This window comes from Corvus moneduloides, chromosome 8 (genome assembly GCF_009650955.1).
Source record: "Corvus moneduloides isolate bCorMon1 chromosome 8, bCorMon1.pri, whole genome shotgun sequence".
Taxonomy (NCBI): Eukaryota; Metazoa; Chordata; class Aves; order Passeriformes; family Corvidae; genus Corvus; species Corvus moneduloides.
Window position 1 is genome coordinate 26,406,213 of NC_045483.1, and position 24,385 is coordinate 26,430,597.

The 24,385-nt window shown below is 38.2% G+C and overlaps 1 protein-coding gene across 1 annotated transcript in view; it reads left to right on the top strand.

Moving 5' to 3' along the window:
- The window catches only part of NRG3 (neuregulin 3), a 363,094-nt gene that overhangs the window by 318,420 nt on the left and 20,289 nt on the right, over positions 1-24,385 (top strand). Inside the window, exons 5-7 of the mRNA XM_032115875.1 lie at positions 9,511-9,613; positions 14,596-14,722; positions 21,855-21,982. Coding sequence (XP_031971766.1) covers positions 9,511-9,613; positions 14,596-14,722; positions 21,855-21,982 — 358 coding nt within the window. The remainder of the gene's footprint in view (positions 1-9,510; positions 9,614-14,595; positions 14,723-21,854; positions 21,983-24,385) is intronic.

The following is a 24,385-nucleotide window of genomic DNA, read 5'->3' on the forward strand; positions in this document are numbered from 1 at the left end:
ATCAAATAAAACATCAGCTGGGAAATTAAAATGTTATTATATTACATTTTAGTGATGCTTGGGATCTTAGGAATAACAACCCTCATCAGCTAAGGAATTACTAAAGCAGAGTTAAAGAATGCTATTGCTTTATAAAGCCATAATATTTTTGTGTAATAAACTTCTCAGAAGCTACCTTTATGGAGTTACCTATAAAACGATTATGTCACTTATCCAAGGCCTATTGCACTTAACGGTCTTTGGATTTATCCCTATATATATATATACATCCTAAGGAACCTCGATAAACTACAGTAACTCATGCAGGAAGTTTGTATCTAAAGAGCTTTCTCTCTGGTTCCTCCAGCTACTAGCACAAAGGTATGGCTGAACAAGGGCCTCAGGAGAGCTCAGCTCAGTGTGGAATTTGCAGAAATGGAAGGTCATAGTTCAAGAAGAATAAAGGCAGAATGGAAGTTTCACTTTGGAAGATTTTTTCATACTGACGGTGGGAGAGAAAAATATGTTAGCAAAGACATTTTAAAAGTGCAGAACTGTGTGTGGTTATAAGATTTAGAATAAAAAATAAGGATAAGAAGGGAAGGTAACAGAATCAGAGAAGGTGTAGAGAAGTGCCAAAAAGCAGCCCAAAATTAAGATAGGAAAAAGGAGTGAGTCATCATTCTGGAGCAGGATACGACACCATTTCCCACACACACACACACTTCAGGCTCTCATACAGAATTGTGGAGCTCACATGTTCTGTCAGAGAGTGAGCACAAGGACCAGCTGGAGGCAATCCTGTGCCATGATGATTCTGCTTCAGCAGGGAGGTTGGACCAGGTGACCCCACCAGTGGTCCCTTCCTGCCGTACCAATTCCATGAATAATACTTTCTCTGGGAAATCTATGGTATGAAAAGTCTCTAGGACCTGGCAAATAGTTGATACCCTGCAAGAATATATGTAGAAGCATAAGCACTGGGGGAAAAAACCTCACCCAAACTAAATCCTTTTTGAAAAAATGTTATTTAGTTAAAGAAATATCACCATACGGTTGTAATATTTTTCAATCTTTAAGCTTTTGTGATTTATGCTTTGAAGCTTTTTGCATTCCTTGGATGTGTAGTAGAAGTTGGAGATGCTTGGGGCTGTGATTTTCAGTAAACAAAATTGACATAAAGAGTCAGACTTGATAGTGGATCAGGTAGGTGAAGTTTCAGATATTGGCTCAGGGGTGTCAGTACCTAACACACAAGGGGGTTTAACTGTAAGTTCAGTAGTGTTGCGCACTACTTAGCAGCAACTGCAACACCAGGGTGTTATCGACATAATTCTCATACTGAATCCAAAATACAGCACTGAACCAGCTACTAGGAAGAAAATTAACTCTGTCCCAGCCAAAACCAGTAGCTATTAGTTTTAGCTATTGGTTCAGTACTGAGGTGCTAGCAGCCAAGGATGCTATAAAGAGGCTTTGCACCACCTAAACATGCAGAGCACTGAAAAGGCTTAAAAACCCTCCTGCTGTTCCACTGGAATTTTCTTTCAGTGTGCTTTTGCAGTTGGTTTCTTTGGTATTACTCCATTGCAGTTCATTTTCTGGTAGCTGCATAAGTGACTGCTGCTGGCGCTGTCCCATTCGTGGTGGATTCTCCCTGCTCCCGTCAAGCCATTCACTGTCCCAGGAGAAGCTCTCACACAGCATTGACCCGGGAGTTCTCTCTTGTGCAGTGTGAACACACACAAAGCAAAAGCGTACAGAGAGGGGATTTTGGGCTCTGAAGTTTCTTCCCAGTGGAAGAATAAGGGGGCAAATTATCCTGCCTCGTTGTGCTCTAAAGGTTTGGCTGTTCCTATTCACTCCTGTCTAATTCCTCTTGCTGTCTTCAATTTCTATTTAACTTTCATTTTTGGTAGCAAGGGCAGAGCTTTCTGTGTTCAGAAATCAGTAACTGCTATGCTCCTTATGGGGCTAAATGCTGATGGAGTTAAAATTGAGCTGGATATATTTGACTTCGTGACAAGAGTGTCTTTTTTGGTCAGTGCCCTTCTGTACTGAACAATAGGAGATGACAAAAAAAAACATAGGTGCTCTGTGGGGTGCCATCCCCTCCATTTTAGACATGATGTGGTAGTTTGTGGGGAAGGCAAAGAGTTTCTTTGAAAATGCTTGCTGCTTCTCTGCTCTTTCTGCCAAGAGCTGCTCATTTCTTTCCTCTATTGCAACTCAGCTGCACGAGTACCACAGCATACACAGCCATGTACAGTACTTATTGCCCAGGAGGATCTCCCACAAATCTCTAACTTTATGTCTCAAATCCACAAGCTTTCAGGTGTGATTAGGGCACGAGTTCATCTTGTTTAGGTCTAGATGTTTGGCCCATTATTTCACATCCTGTTACTACGATACTGTTTCTTCAGTGCCCTGATACAGTTTAGTAGAAATGTCCTCAACAGTGGCATAATGTAAAATAGAAATGAAATGTTTCAGATCTTTTAGTGGGTTCTTTTTCTCTCCGCCAGCTGTCAAGTTTCTCCTCCTGTGGGACTCTTCCTCCTTAGGGGGCTGTTTCTTAGCTGCTTATCCCTTTCACACATCAGCAAAAGTGCAGGCAGCCATCAGGCAGGAAGATTGCTGCACAGGATCACAGTCTGCAACAGCTTTACTCTTTTTATCATAAGTTTTTTCAGTGTTCTCATTGTCTAAAATACCACCATAGATTTTTTAGCTGTCAGCCTCTATTACCCAGCTAAATTTTTTCCCTTATATCTACACTGAAAATTAAGTTTGGGGAAGGAGGGAGAATTGCCTGCATATTTATCTTTCTCTTATACTTAGAAAACTCAAGTTAAAACATGTATATTCAGGTTGTATCAAAAATTAATAAGATAAAAAGAAAGGTTCATATGTAATTTCAATTCTTATTAGTATATAATAGGAACATAGTACAGGTTGGCTTACTGGATATATTCTTGCAACAGTAGAAGGTCTTGGAGAAACTTAGAATTGCTATAATAAATTCTAAAACTGAATAATTCAGCAAGTAAAATTAGCACACGCACATAGGGAACTGCTGAGATTTAGGTAGTGAATTTGGTTGGTGACTGACCTTATCGGTCCTAGAAATAAAATGAAAATTGATAAAGTTTGCAATAGTATTGGCTTGTGTTGTTCATAAATTGTCAATACAAAAGGACTTGTAACAAAAATTTTTCTTATAATGAAGTTACCTCTCATCCCTTAGCTTCCTATGGGGCTATTTCAAGCCTAATGTTTAATGAATATGTTGCAGTGAAGGTAGTTAGATATGGCTTTGGGAGTTTGTCAGATTTGAGTTCTGGTTGCAGCTGGCACAAATCCCAAGTTCCCTGCAGATAAACAGAAAAGATAGTTTCTTAGGAGACCCAAGTTAAAATTAATTCACCTTCAGAATTAAGATCTTGCTGTTTAAAAGTGCTTATCAAATTTTCACTTTAAAACAAGTAGCACTTAACAATATTGGCACCTTCACTCCTGCTGTAACCATCGATAACAAAAGACATCCCTGTATAAAGTTAGCCTGTTTTGGTTTTTTTTTTTCCCCAAGAACTCTTCAGTATTTGGCTCATTTTATTTGACGATGTTCTTTCATTACTTTTTGATTGAGATTTCACATTTCACTCACCAACCTAAAATTGAGAGCTCAGCCTCAGAGTTACAGCACATACCTTTGCATCCCTTTTCACGATGAGTGTATAACATTACACTTAATTCATTCCTTCATTTTTAATCTCATTCAAAACCAGTGCCAATGCAGCATTAACTTGTAGAGTCAAGTACTCAAAATAGGTCAGTCAGACAAGTTGAGCGCTCTTCCTTTCCTTTTCTGTCCTGTGTGTATACAGAAAATGATCTCACTAGTGTTAAATGCCATGTAAATCTCATGCAGTTGTAATATATAATGGGCTGCATCTATTTCACTTTGCTTTCATTAAGATCCTTGTGCTGTGGACGTTCCACTAGGAGAAGAAAATTATTTCGTTCATCTTTGTTACAATCAGAATTATCGAACAGTTCTTCCCAAGAGAGAATCACTGTCCAAACCGTGAAATGTTTTATGAACTTTTGCCAGCAGAAGTCAGCTTGCTCTGTTTCCAGTTTGAGATGGGAATCTGTGCAATTGACCTTGACTCCATCCTTTCTGCAAATGATTGCAGATAAAAACTTCCGCTTCTGATTTGGGGACCTAAGTGTTCTTGAATCCCTTTTAAAAGGGAAATTCTACCCAGACAGACAAAAGTCTGAGGAAGAAAACTCAGTGTTTTATAAAAGTAACAGAGACTTAGAATAAAACATGATATTTTATGTGAAGTAATCCATATGCTCTTAAAGATGTTGGAACAGAATTGTCTGGGGTGGGTTTATCTATTTCATGTATTTGCGAAGACTTCATTCCTTTAGAGATTAATATGTTTATATTACATTCTGTCATGTTAATTTCTGCAATGGAAGTGACAATATCCTTGTGGTTACAGAAAGAACAAGGGTCTTGACTTACCCAAGGTCAAAGAAGAAATTTGTGAACTGTGCTTCATAGCATTTCAACTGTTTTGCTCTGCCTTAGCACAAGCCACAGCATATGGCAGAGAATCTGTACAGTAGGTTTTTGCAAGTGAAAGAACAGAGAAGACTCTTGGGAGAGTGGAACGTCTGATGCTAAGGCAATCACAGATTTTGTGGAACATGCAGGCTTTTTTTATTCTCTTCGTGAATTAAATTTAGAATGCTGTATATAGTTCAGTACTTCTCACATATAAATCTAAGTATATTGAGCAACATGCTTTAACTACTCTCTTTTAACTTATGGGAATCCATATTTTATTGGAAATCCTGATACTGTGTATGAGGTTTCCATGTAGTCCTCCTCCCTTGTTGTCTATGGGACTTTGAGGGTGCTGGACACCAAAGAGGGTTTAAGTTCCAAATGATACAATTGAGGTTCACTTCAGAAGTGAGGTTCTGGCTCTGCAGGATATTCCAATACCATGTGGAATTGAGGTGTGGCGGGAAAGGTATGGGCAGGGAATCAAGAGAAATGCAAAAAGCATAGCAGTGAGGTCATAGCAAAAGTCACAGTGCCCAGTTCTCTGCACCTGCATGGCTCAGTTTTCGCATGGGGACAAAAAACCCCAAAGCTCCGCCTGCATGCTGCCTTGTAATGTATTGAGGAAAAGCTGGCTCTGTGCACATGGAAAGCTATTGGTTTTCCTATATACCAATGACAAGATAAAGGGTTTCCCATATTTGTTTTATAGTGTGTTATTACTTGCAGTGATGCAGAGTGGGTCCTTTTACGAGAAGGGAGTGGGGAAGGTAGGGGGATGCTGGATGCTGTTAGGGTTTGTGCTTTTTGGGCTGGGAGTAAAAACTTCAGCATAAAAATTAATGTGCAAGTTTATTCATTTTCAGGGTTTTTTTTCTGTGTAGAGCAAAGGTTAAGTAATGCATTTGTATGGTAAATATCATAATTTCTCTGTTGGCTTGGTTTGAATAGTCAATAATTATTCTCTGTGTTGCTTGTGACCATATTGAGATTTTATTCAAAAGCCATTGAAATAAGCACAAGGGGGAAAGTTGCTATTTTTGTTTTGTTATTGTTTTTCATGGGCCACATGCACATTGCTGTTCTTCATATTTGAAATCCCTTTCAAGGATATTTCAGCTCAAAACACACAATAGAACTGGAGGATCCAGTGATTATGGCTGGCAATGATATTGTGGATTTAGGTGCTGACAAAGCCAACATAATCTGTTTTAATTAACTATTTTTCCCTCAGTAATATGGTTATAATCATACTCAAGGACCTCGTACCAGCATTCTTCCTTTTATATTAAATTCAAAAAGAAGAGGCAAGTTTCAGCTTATGTACAGTAAAAAAACTACCATATCCATTAGAAATAACAGTCATGAGAAAAATGTGTCTACCCTACACTTTTTAATCCTCTAAAGATGTATGTGTATGCTTCAGCGGGTCTTTCCACATGCATAAAGCAAACAGGGTACAGCCTGTAAGAGCAAATTTTAAAGAGCAAGAGAATTAAAAAACCCAAATCCCCAGTACCTTGAATATGATGTGTATCTTTTTTCATAATGGACATGAAATTTAACTCTGGTGTGAGCAATGGGTAAGAGCAAGAAGTAATTTTGTGTTTCATAATAGCAGCAAATGAGTGGGATAAGCTCAGAAAATTTTGTAACAGGATAGAAAATAAGAAACAATAGCATGATTGACAGTGGGCTCCACACGTAACAGGGCACACAATGAATGGGGACTTTTCTGTGGGAACCAGCCTTTCTTACAGGCTCAATGTGCCATGTGAGTTTGTCTTGCCTTTGTGTTCTGAGAAGATCTTTTTTCCATAATTTTTATTAAACAGTCTGCATCTAAAGAGTTTACTATGTTACTTTTCAGCACTGTGGTCGCATTTCTCTCAGTAGAGGTTGTGTATTTTTTGTAATTTGAATGCTTGGTGAAATTCATGTTCTGTAGTCTTAATCCTCAAATGGATTATCCAGAAATATCCATGGCAGTTTATATTTTGGTTTTTAGCAGAAATATTTTCTTGGCTGCTCATTAAATGAGGAATCCTCTCCCAAGAGTGTTTATTTCAACAGACTGTAATTGAGGTGATGTGCATCACAAGGAACATATGAATATATGTGAATAAAGAGAGACTTACCATTTCAGTCACACTTTAGTTTACCTTGGGAAGTTAGCTTCAGTATGTAAATACGTGTGTGCACCAGCTGATGCAAATCCTTGAGTGAAGGAGAAGGAATTTGCAGCTCTTCTCTTTTCTACACTTTTGATTTCTACAGCTTTCTGTTACATGAGAGCCCAAGTGCTTTGCAATGCTTGGCTACAGCCATCTCCTGCCTCAGGCCCTTTTCAGTGCTCCTTGTCTGGAGAGGATCTCAGCTGTGCTATCTGTGCTTAGCACAATAGTGAGGTTAAATCAAGGCAACCATGAGGAGACCTTCGAAGTTTGCAGAGAAAGACATTATGTTGCTGTTAGTAAGAAGGTGATTTTTAAATAAAGCCAATGTGGAAGATTAGAGAATGGAAAAATGCTGAAGTGGTTATATTTAAAGATGTTGGAGACAAAAAAATGGTGGAATCCAATACATAAATATTTAAAGGGTGTAAAAAATGAACAAAGGTGTCTAAGAAATGGAGTACAGTTAATCAATAAGTACTTCTTTAAACACACACTGTACAAAGTAAACAAAAAGCAAAGAAAGTATTGATCAGCATGTGTTGAAGGTGGTGACAGGGACTAATCTGACTACACAAAAGACTTAAATCTTCACATAGTTGTTTCAGCAAGATAATATTGTCTGGTCTCTGAATTGCTTTTATCTTGGTCAGGCTTATTCTAAAGCATCTTTAACAAGACAGTGGTCACTAGTCAGGACCGACAAAGGAGCATCAAACTCATAATTTCTCAAAAAAAAATAGCAAGGGGAAAAAAAGTATTTAATGAGGACTTCTGTTGAAAAAAATCAAAATTAAGCCTATTTGCACATATTACTTAAATCAGTTTATTTTAATTAACATATTTTGTATTGCAATTTTTATGGAATGTTTGAGTGAAACTGCAGTTCATAACTATGGATGGTTTAGTTGTGGCAGTAGGTGCTGAAATCAGTATTCAGGCAGAACAGGTTAACAATTGCTGAAATGAAGATTTTTAGAATTATTTTCAGTGTGATTCACGTCAACAGAAGAATTCAAAATTTGTTAAATTTGTGCATTACCGTGGAAATGGAAGGTGGGTAATTGTGTTGGCACAATTGCTTTTAATAGCAAACAAACAAATAAAACAAAACAAAAGATATTAAACTCTAAACATTTCGTTCACTGCCAGCGAGGATTTACTTTCTAGATCCAGATTTTGTACCTCCCAGTGAGGAATAGGCCTGTACTAGAATCAGTTTTAGTGCAATGTGAACAGGATTTCCCCTTTAATTACAAATTTTCCACTTACATTTTAGACAGGTGAAAAGCCTATTTGCTTCTTTTTATTTTTAAGATAATATTTTAGATTACAACTTTTAGCATTTCAAATTTAAATTATGGGGAAATGTCAGCAGAAGCTGAGGACATTTTGTATCTTAGGAGGGGCTTCTGTATCACTGTGGTGTTGTTTGAGAGAGCAAGTAGACAAGTAATTAAAAAAACAAGATTTGATACTCATAATTTTATTTTTAATAGCTTACAAAAAAAGGACTGGGACTTACAAGAAACAAATGCTCATATTTAAGATTCCAAATGCTTAGTAACAGCACTGTGGTATTCATTCTTGAAAAATTAATAATTAGTACTGCTTAGGATACTGTACATAGTCTTTAATGATTTGTCTAGATTTACCTCGGTGTTTCATGCAATCTTTGTTGTGAACCCGAGAGTTACAAACTTGGAGCTACTGCCACCTACTTGACATGTGTGCCTGGTGTTTTCACATCAATGGGGGTGTCTGCACTGAAGAGCTCCAGCCTAGGAAGGAAATGTAGGTTTGTCGGTGCACAGTGCTTGCTTGTACTGTGCTTTGATAAGCCTGCATGTTGGCTTACTACCTGAAATATGTGGATGAAAATACTGGTTTGTATGCTGCATGTTTGGAGAAACCGATCTTAAAAAATAGCAATCTGTTTAGCATGTTAGCACTTTGAACTAGAAAAGTGGTTGAAATAATAAATGTAAAATATAGCACTTAAGGAGCTGTTGATTAATTGAATTTGTGAATCTCCAGTTCCTTATCAGCTCCTGTCTGCTGTCATGAATGAGTGTTTTCTCTTATTTCCTTAGCTTTTTTTCTTTTTCTTACTTTCCTTCTCTTCCTGTTTTAAAGTTAATTAGAATATTATGAGATTTATAAAGAAAACTTGGTTTGTTAAAAATAGATGCCTATTAAAGCAATATCTGGTGCTTTGGAGCAAAATAGTCATTGGGTTCCATGCAAGTTCATTGAGTTAATTCTTTACTCTGGCATGTTTTGCATCAGCTTCAGGACATGGGAGTAAGGCATTGTAATCACCACTCAAATCATGAAAACCTTACATTTTTGGGGTAGCTAAAGAAGAACTCTGACTCTTGTGGGACATTACAAGAGCTCTGATGGTTCTTTCCTTAAACCAGAAAAACTCCATGGTTGTAGGGCTCTTTATCCAATTGATGGTAGGCTCTTTGTTAGTCGAAAAATAGCATGTAGGGCAGAGAAAAGATTAAACTGTACTGATTGTCATTATTACGTATCACTCAGAGTGTATTGGGGCCATTTCCTAAAACTCCCTGAGGAGGCCACAACTGTATGAACCTTATCTAGAGGAGAGGTTCCAAGAAGCATCCATTCTGTGGAGGAACTGGCCAGCCCAGACCTCCAAGTGTCTCGTATCCATCCCTCATTAGTGAGACGCGAGGTGCTGCAGTCCCCTTTCGCAGGTGCCCTTTCCTGTGCTGTCCTAACTGTGCCTTTTGCTGTCCACAGAGAGCGAGGAGGTTTACCAGCGCCAGGTGCTCTCCATTGCCTGCATCGTCTTTGGCATCGTCGTGGTGGGCATGCTTTGTGCAGCATTCTACTTCAAAACAAAGTAAGAGCCTGCCTCTGCTGTGTTTGGGGTTTAGCTGCTGTCCTTTTTACAGCCTTAGAGTGCTTCAGCTTCTCCCCTCGTTTTGAAGTTGCTCTTATCTCTGGTCAGGCTACAGCAGTTCCCCATGGCTACACTAAATCCCCCCAAAAAAGTAAACAGGAGTAATATGTGTTCTTCTTTCTATTTTCTGCTATCAGGAGAGAATAGATTGTGTCATTTCCAGTTCTTTTTTTTTGACAGTAATAAGTTCGTGTCTTTTGCTATCAGTGCAATAATTACTTTGCTCTTCTGAAAATGACAGTTTAAACATGCCATCTCCTTTTTGCATTTCATTTCACATCCCTGAATGTCCCTTTTCTTTCTCTATGCTGAGAACAAAAGTAAAGTTAGAAATGCAGAAACAAGTTCTCTGCAGATATCTGTAACCTGTAGCTAATACAGCAACCTATTGATAAAGATGCATATTAGTATTTGTAACACAGAAGCACTTTGACTCATCCAAGTAGTGAAATCATCTCTACTATCAAGTGAAATGCTATCTAGTCTATTCTTTTATCTTCACAACTGAATATTATTTTATAAAATTTATTGTTATGTGTATAATTTGAGTTGCAAAAACCTCCTAGCAGTTACATGAGTGCTGCTGTATCTATAAATATGTTCTGTATGGTGCCATCCTTCATTCCTGTTCCAGCTGGAGTTAATGAGAGAACACAAATCAATATAAAAAGTACCTGCATGAAGCTAGTCAGGGTGGCTGAGCATCAGAAATGTGAAGGCTGGCACTATTTAAAAGTTTGGATGTTTATCTGAATCCCCCCTTCTAGAATTTGTTTTAATGTCTAGGAAATCTAGTGAGGATTGGGTTTTATTTAGAAAAAAATTTAAACTGACATTTCCATCAGAGAAAAAAAGTCACCAGGTGTTTTTTCCCCTTTTTCTTCCCCTCAAACTTCAGGGGTAGGTCATGTGTGATTTGAGTGAAGATTTGAATTGGTTCACATTTTTTCTAAGTATTCCTAATTATTCTAATTCTTGAGGGATTTTGTTTAATTGTTCTTTGGTCATCCAGAGTGACAGTGATGCTAGCTGGGAAGGACAGACTGGCAGGAGAGTTCCTCTCTGCAAACTCCTTTGTTGTAGTGAAAACTGTGAGCAGAGACAGCCACTTTGGCACGGCATTAGAGATGTCATTATGCATTTTAGATCTGCAGATCTTAGAAGAAAGAGGGAGCAAGAATCTTCCTAGAAAGCTTGAGGGTTTTGCTGATGAAGAGAGTTTCAGAAAAGGCAGAATGGGATTGTCAGTAGGAAGAACATGCAGTCAATGACTGAGCATACTGTGAATAAAATGCCCCTCTGTTATTCACAGTGCCCCTCTTGGTCTTGCACTGCTTGGTGAGAGCTGGGCTGGAACAGCCTGCAAAACACCCTGGCTTTGATGAGGTGGTGGGGAGAGCTAAGTCTGAAAATAATGACTGGGAGTAACACTTGAAAGAGGAAATTACAGGACAATAGTGTCAGGAGCAGGTGGGGGTGTTGGGTTTGGGGCTCTGTCTTCATTATAAATATGAGTTACTGAGAAGAGCTGAAGTGGGCTGGTGCCAGACTCTGGGAACTGAAGTTTGGAGAGTTATGAGAAAATGAGCACGCCTGGTTCAGTCAGGAGGCCTCAGACAATGTGTGAGTCGAGTAATGGAAGGAGACTGATCGATCCCCAACACCCTGGCTGTGGCTCCATCTGGTGCTGTCCAAAAACTAAATAAAAGTGTCTAGACCGGGTCACATGGAGGCCAGGTAAAATTGTAAATGTAACATTGGCCAGTGTCTTAAGGGTGTAAAACCCAAAAATTTAAAGTGCCTCAACACTTACCATATGTTAGCTTTTAGTCAGCAGATTTTTGGGAGCTTCTTTATCAGGCATACCCTGACTATGCCTAAGAATTATCAAAGCATTCCTCCTGCATGGGGGTTATCTTGGAGTTTCATTTGATGTACAAAAAATTTAGAATATTGCTAACAGATACAGAAATTCTGAATAGTGCATCCATTAAGAGAAAAGTTTCCATGAAGATCCTGACCCTCACTTACTTAGTCTGACAATTCTATAATACCAGCTGCTAGAAATAGGCACTTCCCTATGTGCCATTGAATTAAAAGTCCTTTTTCAAAATAGATTCAATCTGAGAAAGTTTAGGACTATAATTAAACTCTGTGCCCTTCCAATTATTCCTTTTGGGGTTAATCAAGAAAGTGCTGGAAGTGTTAGCAACAGATGAAGAGTACAGTAATGGGCTGCCCTTTACAGCTTAGACTTTTACAAGTAACTAGTGGCTTTTATTTCTTGCTGAAGTAAGAACACTTCGTTGCCAAATAACTCTAAAGTAGAACACGGAAGGGCCATTTGTTTTGAAAACAAAAATTATAAAATAAATTTATTAATCAGCAAGTAACTTTGAATTATTAATAGTTCCTAGTTTTATAGCTGTGCATCCTATAGTTTGGCAAAATTAATATGCATAAACCTAATATTAATGTTAGGTTGCATGAACATAAAAGGAAATTAATGATTGGATTGTTTTTCTCAGCAAATTACCTTCAGGATTTTCAATTGTAGTCTTAAAGATTGCAGTAGTGAAGCTGGATATTCCAGTTTACTTACACGTGTTTATATACATAAAAAAACCTCTATTTATTTTTCTAAACAAATCCAAAAATTTTGTTATTTTCCTAATTAAATTCTCATTTTGTGTGTATAGGAGAGATTCCCCAAGTCTGCTGCTGTGATCATATTTCATTATCATTGTTCTTACACAGAGTCTCCACTCAGAAAATTCCTGAATGTTCCCTAACCATTTTGGAGACCAACATGCAAAAGGCTGGTTTTCCAGCAGGACATAGGAATAGATTTATTAATTTCCTCAGTGTATGTAATTTAGCTGGTCAGAAAATAAATAGTTGTTCATAAAAAAACTCTAAAGTTGTTTTTGTATGAATCTCCCCTGGAATTTTATGAGAAGCTAAAGAGCTCATTTAGACATTTTATAAATTAAATTGTTCAATTTCATTGGATTCAAAAATTAGTAGATATTAAAAACATTTTTAAAAGAGATGGTTCAGACTCAACTGACTAATTTAATTTGACACTATAATCCTTCAGATTATATATCTATTCGGATTATTCCAATATTAATTCTACAAATTTTGGCTAAGGAAAATTTCAAAAGTTTTTGTGCCTGAGAAATTATTTCCTCACCTATCCCTATTCATAAATTTTGCTAATTATGAGTTCCTAGCAATACTCAAAACATGCCACTAATATTTGTAACACGCTTACAATATAAATTCATTCTTTTTCATTTGCTTCAAAATGGGATGCAAGCAGAAAGCCCAAGAGGAACTTGTAGAGTTCTAGATTTGTTCTGGCTTATGACCTGTTCTCAGGAAACGAGCCATAACAAATACTTCTAAGCAGCAATTTGTTGAATTTAGGCCAATGTTTACATTGTGTCATGCTGAACCAAAACTAAGGGACTCAATAATTATTAAAAACTATATTATTAAAATTGATACCTGAACTCTGTGGTGCTTCTCACCACTTACTTTCATATTGAGGGAACCTGTCCTCTCTCACAGGCCCCTCCACTGAACACATAAGTAAGTAATTTTCCTCTGGTTCCTTATACCTTCCTGCAGATCCACTGTGAATAAGAAATTAAAATTACTTCTATACTTCATTCAGTGCCAAATTCACTGCCTGGCTCAAGTAAGATCCTACCAAGCTTGATGATGTCATAAGACCTTCCACAATAAAATCATCCAGAAATGTTTCAAAATGTTGCTGAAGCTTCTTTGCTAACATTTAAATTTCTCTATAAATAGGCTGTATTTTCTTTATCTCTTATCAACACTTGGCTGAAATCACTTCCTTCTGAAATTTGGCTTGGCACCAGCAGCTGTCCAAAACCTGCTGGTGGCATAATGAAACGCTGCTACTGGCGAGTCCTTGAGGTTGCTGGGTGGTTTCCAAGGCCATTGTAGGTTCAGTGCTGGAGATGCATCTTCTAGGGAGAGAAGGGAAGCAGGGAAGGAAGGAAAGAATTAAAATGGCATTGTGAAGTTTTTGCTCATGATTGTTGAAAACTGATATTCCCAGACAATGTAGCTTATCACAAAAAAAAAAAAAAGTGATAAAAGGCCTTAAATGTATTTTGACAACAGTTTTTGCCCAGCTATCTTTTTGCAGAAGATAAAAGTAATATTTAAAGTTTGCTGTCTCATATCCTCTATCATGTACAGAACTCAAAAACTGTTTGTCACTCCCATTCAGTAGAGTGTGGCAGAAACAGAAAGTCTTTGTTAACAGTATAGTTATCTCCTGAATAATGCAAGGGATTCATCTAGTGGTATTCCTAGCTCTGACATGGTGGATTACAGTATAATAAGTCAAAAACATGGCCTCAGAGGCCATACTGATGTTTTTTCCAGGTTTAAGCATATAAGCAGAAGCTGCCCTATACAAGATGGGTTATAGGTCAAGTCTAATCAGCCAGCAGAAATCTTTGATAATTCATCAGTTTTCATAGCCAGCAGTGACTAATGCCTTTTTTGTTTGCCAAAATCTTTTTTACCAAATCAGGGCAAAATGCTTTTTTTATTATTCAGACTGACTTGCAAGCTATTGTTAAATGTGCAGTAGATGATCTTACAAAATTCTGCACTGACACAACGAGCATACTATTATAGTAATCTGAGAATAGAAGATAGTTTAAAACAGAGGAGGTGGGGTTTTTTTCCCCTTTGTTAAGCCTTGCCAGGAAACAACTGCTGCACTGGAATATCAGATATTAGGGAATTAGCTCAGCTGGCTCATCTAATACGGCGAAGTTTTGAACAAAGGGAGCTCTGGCTATAAAAGTATCATGGCTGTAGCAGAAGATCAAGTGAGCTCTTTCTTACATGAGTTTTATTTCTCTCTGCAGGAAACAAACAAAGCAAATTCACGAACAGCTGAAGGAAACGCAGAATAGGAAAACCTACAGCCTAAATGCTTCCAGCATGATGGCAAAGTCGGACTGTATGGCACAAAGCCAAGTCCAGCTGCAAAATGTAAGTAATCCTGCCAGCTACAGCACTTAATAGCCTGGCTGAGTTCCTGCTGCTGATGGCAGCACATCGTCATGCTGCTATTAACATCTGAGCAATGGGAACCACAATTCTCACCTCTTTCATAAAATGTTTTCTGTCGGGCTTCTTAATGGAAAGCAGGGAATTTTTTTTGCTAAAGTTATTTCAATGGATCCTGGCACATTTTGTTCATGTAGCAGACTTTGCTGAGCCCCCCAGCTCTGCATTCAGCAGTGGAAATAACTGTTATAGTTTCTAGAAATTCCTGCCCTCCTACGTGTCTGTATATGTAGTGGGGGGTCCTTGAATTCAAGTGATGTCAGGTCTTCCAACAATTTATGAACCTGCATGAAAAAACATGGAGATTTGTCACAGTTAATTCAGAGTAAATTCAAAATCTAGAACTAAATTTACACATGTAAATAAATGCCCAAGGGAAGACCATGCAGATGGTCTCATTTTTCTGGGTCTTTAGTTAAAGGTACTTTAGTTTACAGAAAGAAATTAGTCTGTTCAAACTAAATTTGAAATATATTTAGTCACTTTCTGAATATAATTATATGTAAGTCATTACAGTCTCACAATCATGAAATATGTAAAGTGTGTTTGAAATAAGGAATTTGAAGACAACCAATTTATTTAGCCCTGGTATTTGTTTAGCAAGGTATTTTCCAGTACATGTTATTCTCTTTCCCCTGGTCACACACAGTCAGTGCTGTCTTACTTTGAACAAAGCCTTTGGAAGAAGGATCCTGGTAGCAATATAATAGGAAAATATAAAAGATGTATCAAACCTTTCTAGATTATTAACTCCTTTTTTAAAAAAAAAAGTATCTTCATGTTCCTTAAAGGGATGACTAGCTTATTTGCCAGATTCCATCAAAATAGAGGGAGTTTAGCAAAAGTGAGCACTCATGCCCACTTAACCAAAGATTTCTCAACTCCTAGTTTACATAAAATTAATTTAGAGATAAAGATAAGCACTTTTAACCAATTTAGAGTAAGCAGAGCCTCACTGCTAAGACAGAGAGGTTGTCAGAGCATTGCTCGTATTCACTAAAAGTTCTGTTTTGTAGGACACCACTGTGGTGCTCCTATATATGCTCATGATATACTTTGTAATTCAGGAAAAATATACTCTTTCAAGAAGGAAGATAGCTCCACTAAATTGACAAAATCACAGTTTGGTGAACCTTGTGCAGTGTTTTCTCTCACTTTCAGTTCATTCAGTCATATTATTTCTAGCCCCTAAAAAAAAAAGCTGTTGGAAATGTTGTTGGGTTGTAATGAGGGCAGCAAAAGGTAAAGTTCATGATCCTTTTAGTCTATCCTGTGAAGTAAGCCTTGGTTAACACTAAGAATATGTTCTTTGCCTTTTTCTCACTGTAATTCAGCGCAATATTTTGTCATTTTATTTTGCCACAACCATAGCCATACTGGCTGAAGTAGTAGCACTTTGTAGATTCTGGACACAGAGATAGAAAACCATCATTATATTTACTATTTTAATCCAAATTTGCTTTTCAGTTTTTAATGCTCTTCAGCCTGACATTATGAGTGCCACATACCACTTTCTTGTTCTTGTGGCTGTGTGCAGGCAACTGTTTTCTCCTTGCCATTAATGCATTCTCCCTTTGGGAAGATGGTAAGGAAGAAAAACAGAATGACCTTGTGCAGGATATAGTGTAACAGTGCAGGGTAATAATGGTTTCTATTGTCAGGAAGATTTTAGTGCAGGAATGCATGCAACCAACTCATGAAATATTTACAAAACTTGCCAGATTGGAGGTGGAAAGAAGGGCAGGGGTATGATGAGGCAGCAGAAAAGGGACTTTGGAAAGGTATTTTGTAGGAATGGCTGAGTGACCCCCCTCAGAAACCAGAGATCGTCCTCAGGCATATCTGCCGGGTGGAAAGGGGCGCAGGCAGCAGCCTGGATGTGATCCCTCTGCCATTCCCATCTGCAGCTGCCACCACAGGGGCCTGGGGAGAAATCCTAGTTCTCTTCATTTCCAGGAGCTAATAAAGAGATAAATTAGCGCAGTTATTTTCTGGAGACTACTCCTCCAGTCTGGCATTTTGGTTTATGTAATCCTGGAAGTTGTTTCTTTTCCCACTCCACGAGCTCCTCCTACAAGCAAGAGAGTTTTCCCATTTATGTCATTTTTCTGTCTTTCCCTGGAAGATTCTCTGGATTTTTCTCTTGTCTCTTTTGAATAGACCTGGTGATGCTTTTAGGCTTTCCACACTTCTCTTTCTTCCTCCACAGAGAGGAATGCTTTTGTGGAGACCTGAGAAGAGTTGCATAAAGTTCCTTATTCTTGATGACTATTCTGAAAGAACCATCACCTTTTGACCCAGAGGTTGCTATATTTAGTAAAGGGTCCATCTTATCTTTCCAAATGTGTTGCTTTAGAAAGAGGTTTAACTTATTTCCCAAGACCCAGGGTATAGCAGACAGGGTTTTAAGTGGTTTGTGGCTATAAAGAGCCTGACCAACCTCAGTGAAGTCATTTTTCCTCCCACACTCAAATGTATTACATCTCCTCCACTCCCTGCTTCTGCTCAGTTGTGATTCTGAGAAGTGAAATAAAAGGTTGGAATTTGTCAGGACAGCTGTGCTCTCTCTGAACTCCTGCTGCTCATCACTGGTAATTGTGCTCACCTGTAGCAAGACTTATCCTCCATAGCGATTTCATTATTTTGTTAGAGATACAAATTAGTTGGGAAATACTGTGTACTGTAAGAAGGATTCATAAATATCTGTTTGAACATAGCTCCTAGGATTTCCTGAATCTCCTCCAAGTCCACTGCTTTTCCCAAGCATTCTGGCAGCAACACACTTAATTTCTTGCTAAGGTTTCTTGCTAGGGTTTCTAGCCTCTTGGATTTAAAGACTAATGCAGTTGTAATCTTGCTATAATTCTTCAGCCAGGAAGAGATAGATGTGCTGGCTTTTAATTCAGGATCTTTGAGACACACAGGAGATTCATTTTAATTTCACCTAATGCATGAAACCTAGGGCTTCCCAAGTATTATGTACCCCTTCCCAGGGATCATCCTCCTTCCAAGAGATATTTAAAGGGCTGCAGCAAACATTTAGCTCTCCACATAGTCAAAAGGACTTTGTCAGTCTCCCCCCCTAGAAAAACAAGTGCTTGGTGCACCCTCACAGACCATGCAGGTGACAGGAGGAGGCAGGGTGGCTCCTGATTCCTACCTGCTTTTTCCACATAGAGTAGAGGCTTTCTTTAAATTCTCACAACTTGATAAACATGTCATGGAAAAAAAAGTAAGAATAAAAAAAGAGTCAGCTGAAACCTTGACATTCCTTTGGTGATTTTGAGAATTGTCATGGCTTTTTAAAGTGGCCTCGTGGTTTTTAACACCTTCTCCCATTGTGCCAAGGGGATCTATTAGTTTCCCATCACATTCCCTCTGAGGTGGTTAATATGCTTTTCCTGCTGTACTATGTGGTTTCATTTTCACTACACTTGTTTCTAGTAGCTTGCAATCACTAGCTCCAGGTTTCTGAAATTCTTCAAACAAGGGACAAAAAATGCTCTTTTTGCATCTTTTTGCCTTTTGTTAATAGTAGTAGGAAATAAAATCTTTTCAGTCGCTGTGACAGAAATACAATTAATACATGTCGGGCAAGAGATGCACTTAAATCTTTTAAAGGATTACTCTGTGGTTTTACCTGAATTACCATTTGATGTATCAGCTAAGATCAAGAGCGAATTTCCCATTCCTGTATCACATGAATACTTAGGAAGAACTGCCAGAATAGACAAACCTGAATTTACTGTCCTCTGTCTAGAGCCAGTTGGGAACAGAACATACAGAGCATAGGGGAACAGTAAGGATGTTAAATGTACCACCTGATGAGCTTTTGTACAAGCTCAGCCCACCCAGAAAAATCCCTGGCTCTTTTCCTCCTTGAGGCAACCTCTCTGAATGTCACTTAAAGCTGACCCCTCTGCCTTCTCAGTTCTTTCTGAAGTGGGATCCCCACATCACCTCTCTTCCAATGCCACATGAATTTCTGGACCTTTTACTATTTTGGAGAAATCACTGAGGGGGAAGAGCTAAGTAAAGCCTGGGGGAAGGATGGGTGTTTCTGTTTGCATAACACCAGGACAACAGTGTCAAGCTACTCTGCAGCATTTGAGTGGTATTTGTTATCCCTGAGTCCTGCATTTTAGAACAAGGAATTCAAGGCCTGGAGCAGAGGAATTATGTGCTCAGAGTAATGCAGCAGGTCAATGACAGAGGCTGATTTCTTGTCTCCTGGCTCAGATTCACTTAACATTAACTAGCAGGGGGTGGAATTTTTATTGTCAGAGAGTTGAGTAATTGTACATAATAGATGGTTTTCTCCATGAAAAATTGAAAATCTGCAAAATTTTTTTTTAAAAGCTATCATTATTCTTTAATTTATTTGGCCATATGCCTCAGTGTTTTCCAGTAATTGCTCAAACAAGAACAGATAATTAACCAAGAAGGCAATAAAACTATTAAAAAACCTGAATACAGATAAGCTTTTAGTGATGCTTTCAACCTACTGGAACAGCCCTTTGAAAGGGTTTCACAGCTTGTTCTCCATCATGGCTGAGTATTCCGCAGCTCACAAGAGTCAGAGGCTTCCACAGAGCTCAGGCCAGGTGAGAACTGAGCTGTGGGAGCAGCAGGATGAGCTCTGCTGGGATACAGCTGGGGAATGATCCCATATTGTACTTCTGAGGGCACCAAATGATACTGCTGTAAGCTCTTCCCAAAAGTAGGACGTATTTTTCTCCAGAGGAGATCTTAGAGAAGGGATGTGGCACTTGGAATTAAGCTAAAGGAGAATAAACCCAACTATGTTTAAATATATTAAAATGTATGAATAACGTGGTACGTGCAGGTATGTTCATTGCATTGTTCGAATTCCCTGTACATTCACACCCTCAATTTAAACTGTAATTCACATTTTCATTGTAAAGAATTTTATGACTGTTACAGGAATTTTGTTTTAAGTGCTGTATCTGAAAAGGGGAAAAATGTTCAGCTGGGGGAAAAAACACCCTTTACAGGGTGTGCCTGAGCGGTGCTGGGTGCTGGACCTTCAGTACAGTTTGCTAATCAGCATCAGAGCAGCTTCTGGGGTCCTGGTGCTCCTCAGCTGTGGTGAGGAAAGGCTCTGTGTACCACTGCTCCAGCCCACATCCACCTGAAACACGGGTGTAGCAAAAGGCACAGCTTATCTCTGCTCTTCATGATTTACTTCATACTCATGGTCTTACAGGCCATTCAGACCTTCAATTTTCTGTCGTGAGCAAACTCAAAAAACAGGACAGAAATAGCTTTTTGGCACTAGCAAGCCATTCTTTACATAGCTCAAATTGATTTATTCAGGTCAGAAATCAAAGCCAGTTTCATTTCTGCAGCTGGCAGGATAACTATTAAAGTTTAAAACCTTCACCGATGTGAGTACCTCAAAAATCATACTTCTGTCTGAATATTTTATCTGCAACATTTACAAGTGACATCTAAGATCACAGTAACTGAAGGAAATGGGAGTGGAAAATGTTTCTTCTTATTATTTCAGTTGTGCTTACTTCATGCATGCAGCACCATTTTGCATATTGCCCCTCATAGCTTTGCCTGCAGAAGCACGAAAGCAATAATTTTCACCCTGTTTACATGGGTGTTTCACTCAACAGAAAGAGGGAGAAGAGCAGTGGAGAAAAATGTGAAGATTTTATCTATAGAAATTGGTCATAAGTCTGACTGGCTGGACTAAAAGTACATGTAACCTATTTTTAAAAGAGTATATTCTTGTATGACTTTCCTTTTTGATCTTGCTGAAGTCTACAGAAATGTAGATAAGAATAGGTGAGAGTCAGAAAATAATAGTCTGTTGTTTTAATGAGTTCTTGGTCTTTTGTTAGACAAAACCAATAATTATGAAGAACTCAATTTTGCTCACTCTCTTTGCTTACTATCTTCTCCATAAATTTTTATGCTCTTGTATCATAGCAAGGCATTTTTCACCACTGTGATTTTTTTCTATTATTTTAATTTTCTTTCTAAAATATTTCTATTTTCTTTCTAAAATATGTAATCATGTAATCACTCCCACAATACCAATCTGTTTTAATGATAACATGGATATCTAGGTGTCTAGTACTAAAAAAACAAAGAAAAAGGAAAACAGACCTATTAGTTTTAGTGCAGGTCCTTGTAATGCAAAATAAAAAAAACTGAAAAATGCTTTATTTTTCATACCTGAGTGGAAATGTGAGTTAACATCTCATATCTCTGAGATATTGCCCAGTAACCACTAACAACGTGGAATCTTCTTACAAGCCCAAGTGCAGCTTTTCCTATACTTTGACTTTATGGCTCCATTCAAGTTCAGAGACTCTTTTTTTCTGAAATTGCAGTTGAATCACAAAGCAAGAAGAAAAAATCTGTTCTTGTTCATGTCTAGTGTCTGCTTTGCAGCCCTTTGTGTCTCACTCTGTGCCCAGAGACTGCCCTACACCTACACCTGCCACAAGAAGAATTATGTTTACACTGTTCTTACTAGCACAGATACTCCCAGGTCAGAAGTTTCAGACTGGTTCAGAAAGATATCTGGCTCTGTGGATAGGATTCAAATATTTTCCTTACTTATCTGATGACACAAGTGCTGCTTCAGTTTGGTTTTCATAGTTGCACATGCTGATGATGATGCAGTGTTTGACTGAAATCACCAAAGGACCCAAGAAGTTGCTGACTGTCCTCTGAGATGTGTTTTGTGATCTCAGTCTCTGCATGGACAGCCACAAAAACAGACTTCTAGTCAAAGGGATCATTGTTCCCATCATTATGGGCAGATCAGTCTGTGATTTTGCTGCTAATGCTGATACCAGTGTTTTGATGTGCAGAACGTAATGCGGATAATGAATACTAGCCCTTTCTGCTGTGTAAACAATACTGAATGAATGTGTTACTTGCAACGCCTAATTTTGATTTAAAAATGCACTAGAGCACTTCTTAACCTGCTCTGATATGAATTCAGGGTGAATAGCATCAACAATGTACTTTGTCTTGTGAGTATTAATTAATTTTATTCTCTCTGCTACAGTATTCAAAACCAGATAGGCACCCGGGGCCTATTCTGCACAAAGTTATGGAGTCTAGTTTTTCAGGCCCTCAGTCCTTCCCAGAGGCCTTGTCTCCTGACAGAGGAACCCAGCCCATCAAGCAACACAGGTGAGCAAATGTCTGTGTGGTGAGAGATTAGGCTGGCAGCTGCCCAGGGAGGCAGTTGTAGAAGTGCTGATAGGTGTGCAAGGTTACGGTGTGGCGGGGCTGGGTGAGCTGCTGAGTGCCATGGTGCCAGCAGAGCCTCAGCCGCCTTATTAAGCAGATGTCCAAGCATTTTCTTAGCTGCAGACATAAAAGGTAACAGCAATGCTCACTGCTTTCCCCTGTGGTTTGTGCCAGCCCTGCAGGAAGCATTTACAGACACCATCCAAGCTGCAGGCACAGCCCAGCCAGTGGAACAGCTGTAGAAGGAGGAGCCATTAAAAAAAAGACTTTGCTTATCGGTGTTCATGAATTTAATGACTCATTTGCTGCAGAAAGACTTGGTTGCAAACTCCCAGCCTTTTTCACTGTTTCTTTAAACAAAAGATACTTGGAGTGAATAATGACTTATTTATGAAAACATGGTGGCCTTTGAAAACGAGGCTTAAAAAAGTTTGGATGGTGGTTTCGAAGAGAAAAAAAGAAGAGGAATGCCACCCATCACCAGATGAGATTCAGATTAGAATTCTGCTTATAACTGGTTTTGGATGAGAAAGAGGGCAGGTGCTTCATTACAGGACTAGAAACCAAACCAGAGTCTGGTGTAAGCAATAGTGTTGGTCGAATGACAGTGGTAACATCTGGTCCAGGCACAGAGAGAGAGAAAAAAGGCTGAGAAAAACGAGTTTGGAATTTTTTCAGCTAGATAATCTGGAGTGGAAGACTTGTTTATTAAAAGGATTTTTTTTTAATTACTAAAAAAAAAAAAAAGTCTGGGATTGCATGAGGTTATGATCTGGCTTCTGTAGTATTTGGTGCTCTCAGCCAGCTGTGCTTTTTTCTCATTTGAATGAGTGATTTGTTTAACGGACAAAGTGCCACATGTGAGCCAGAAAGGGAGTTTTGGGTCTTATCTGCTTTTACCTTACTTAAGCCTTTAATTTGGCATGAAAAAATAATGCCAACTGTCACGTCAGATCCATTTCTTAGGTCTTTTTCCTTATTACACTGAGATTTTTAAAATATGCTTAATAATTTTATTAAACATAGATGAACTATGGGACTGCTGCCTACAATGCTTTTTACAGAAGTTCTGGGAAGAATTTTATCACCATTTAGTCACAACATGAAGTTCAGAAAAAAAATCAGTGACATTCCCTTACCTTTTAATAGTGTGATTGCAATATCCAAGAAATGTCTTTGCTTCAGAACTAATGTAAGAAGTGGGATGACTTTATAATTTATAAAGAATTCTTTTTTAGTTTTAAAGCTCAAAATTAATTATACAGGGCCCTTGCTTTATGAAACATTCAACAGACTTGAAGACTTACAAGACTGTCTTTAATTCATGCACCATGTGACAGCTTCCTAATTTATTTTCTAAATAGTGTTCACTGAGGACAAATGGTCAAATGTGGCCAAATGAGGATTTTATACTAAATATCCCTCCATTTCATTCCAAACCTGACTGAGCCTGGAAAAATTATATCAGCTCTGCAGGTTCTCTCTTTTATGCTTTTGTTAAATTCTACCGTTGTTTTATTTCTTCTTGCTACGGAAATACTTTGCTCTACATCCAGACCTGTTTTCTCCACTGGTGTTTTCAAGAACACTAATGATAGGTGATCATTTCATAAAATCAGGGGCTGGCTGTTTCCACGTCCTAAAACTAATGCAATTTTGGCCTGGCAGTAAGACTGTCAATGTAGGGAATCACTTGGAGTTGCTGAAATATGACTGACAGAGACCATATAATTATTTCACTCAGATTATGGATAATAGCAATTTTCTGTCTCTACCAACCTCAGCTACACAAAAAGAATTAATGCAGATATTAAGTTGAAAACTGAAATTTAATCTCAAAAAATATTTTCCCTGTGCTATTATTAATCTCCTAAAATATTTTGCCTGCATTATTACAGTAGAAGAATGTTACATCTTCTGCTTGCATATGTAAAATAACTCAGAACTGTCAGAATTCAAAATTAACAAATGTGTTTAATCAGTAAACTTCCTGCAAAGTATACAATGTGCTCAAAAATTCATCTTGGATTATCTGTTGATCTTGGTAAGAAGAAAACCCATACTGTCTTATTTTCTAGTAGATAGAAATAAATTAGAGTTTTGTTAATTATGGGTTGAGTTGTGATCCCTTTGAATAGCAGTTTTCCTGGTAATTAGTCATCCTGACTTTCATTCATTGATTCAGTCATCCTTGATTTTAGAGGGATTCATTTCAGAGAATGCCATGATGAAAGCCAAATGCAGAGGCTTTCAGCCTGGAGCAGTTGTATTGTCTTAAAAAAATGCCAAAATAGGATAAACTTACCCTAAAATTAATAATAATTTGTTTTTTTCATTTGGGAA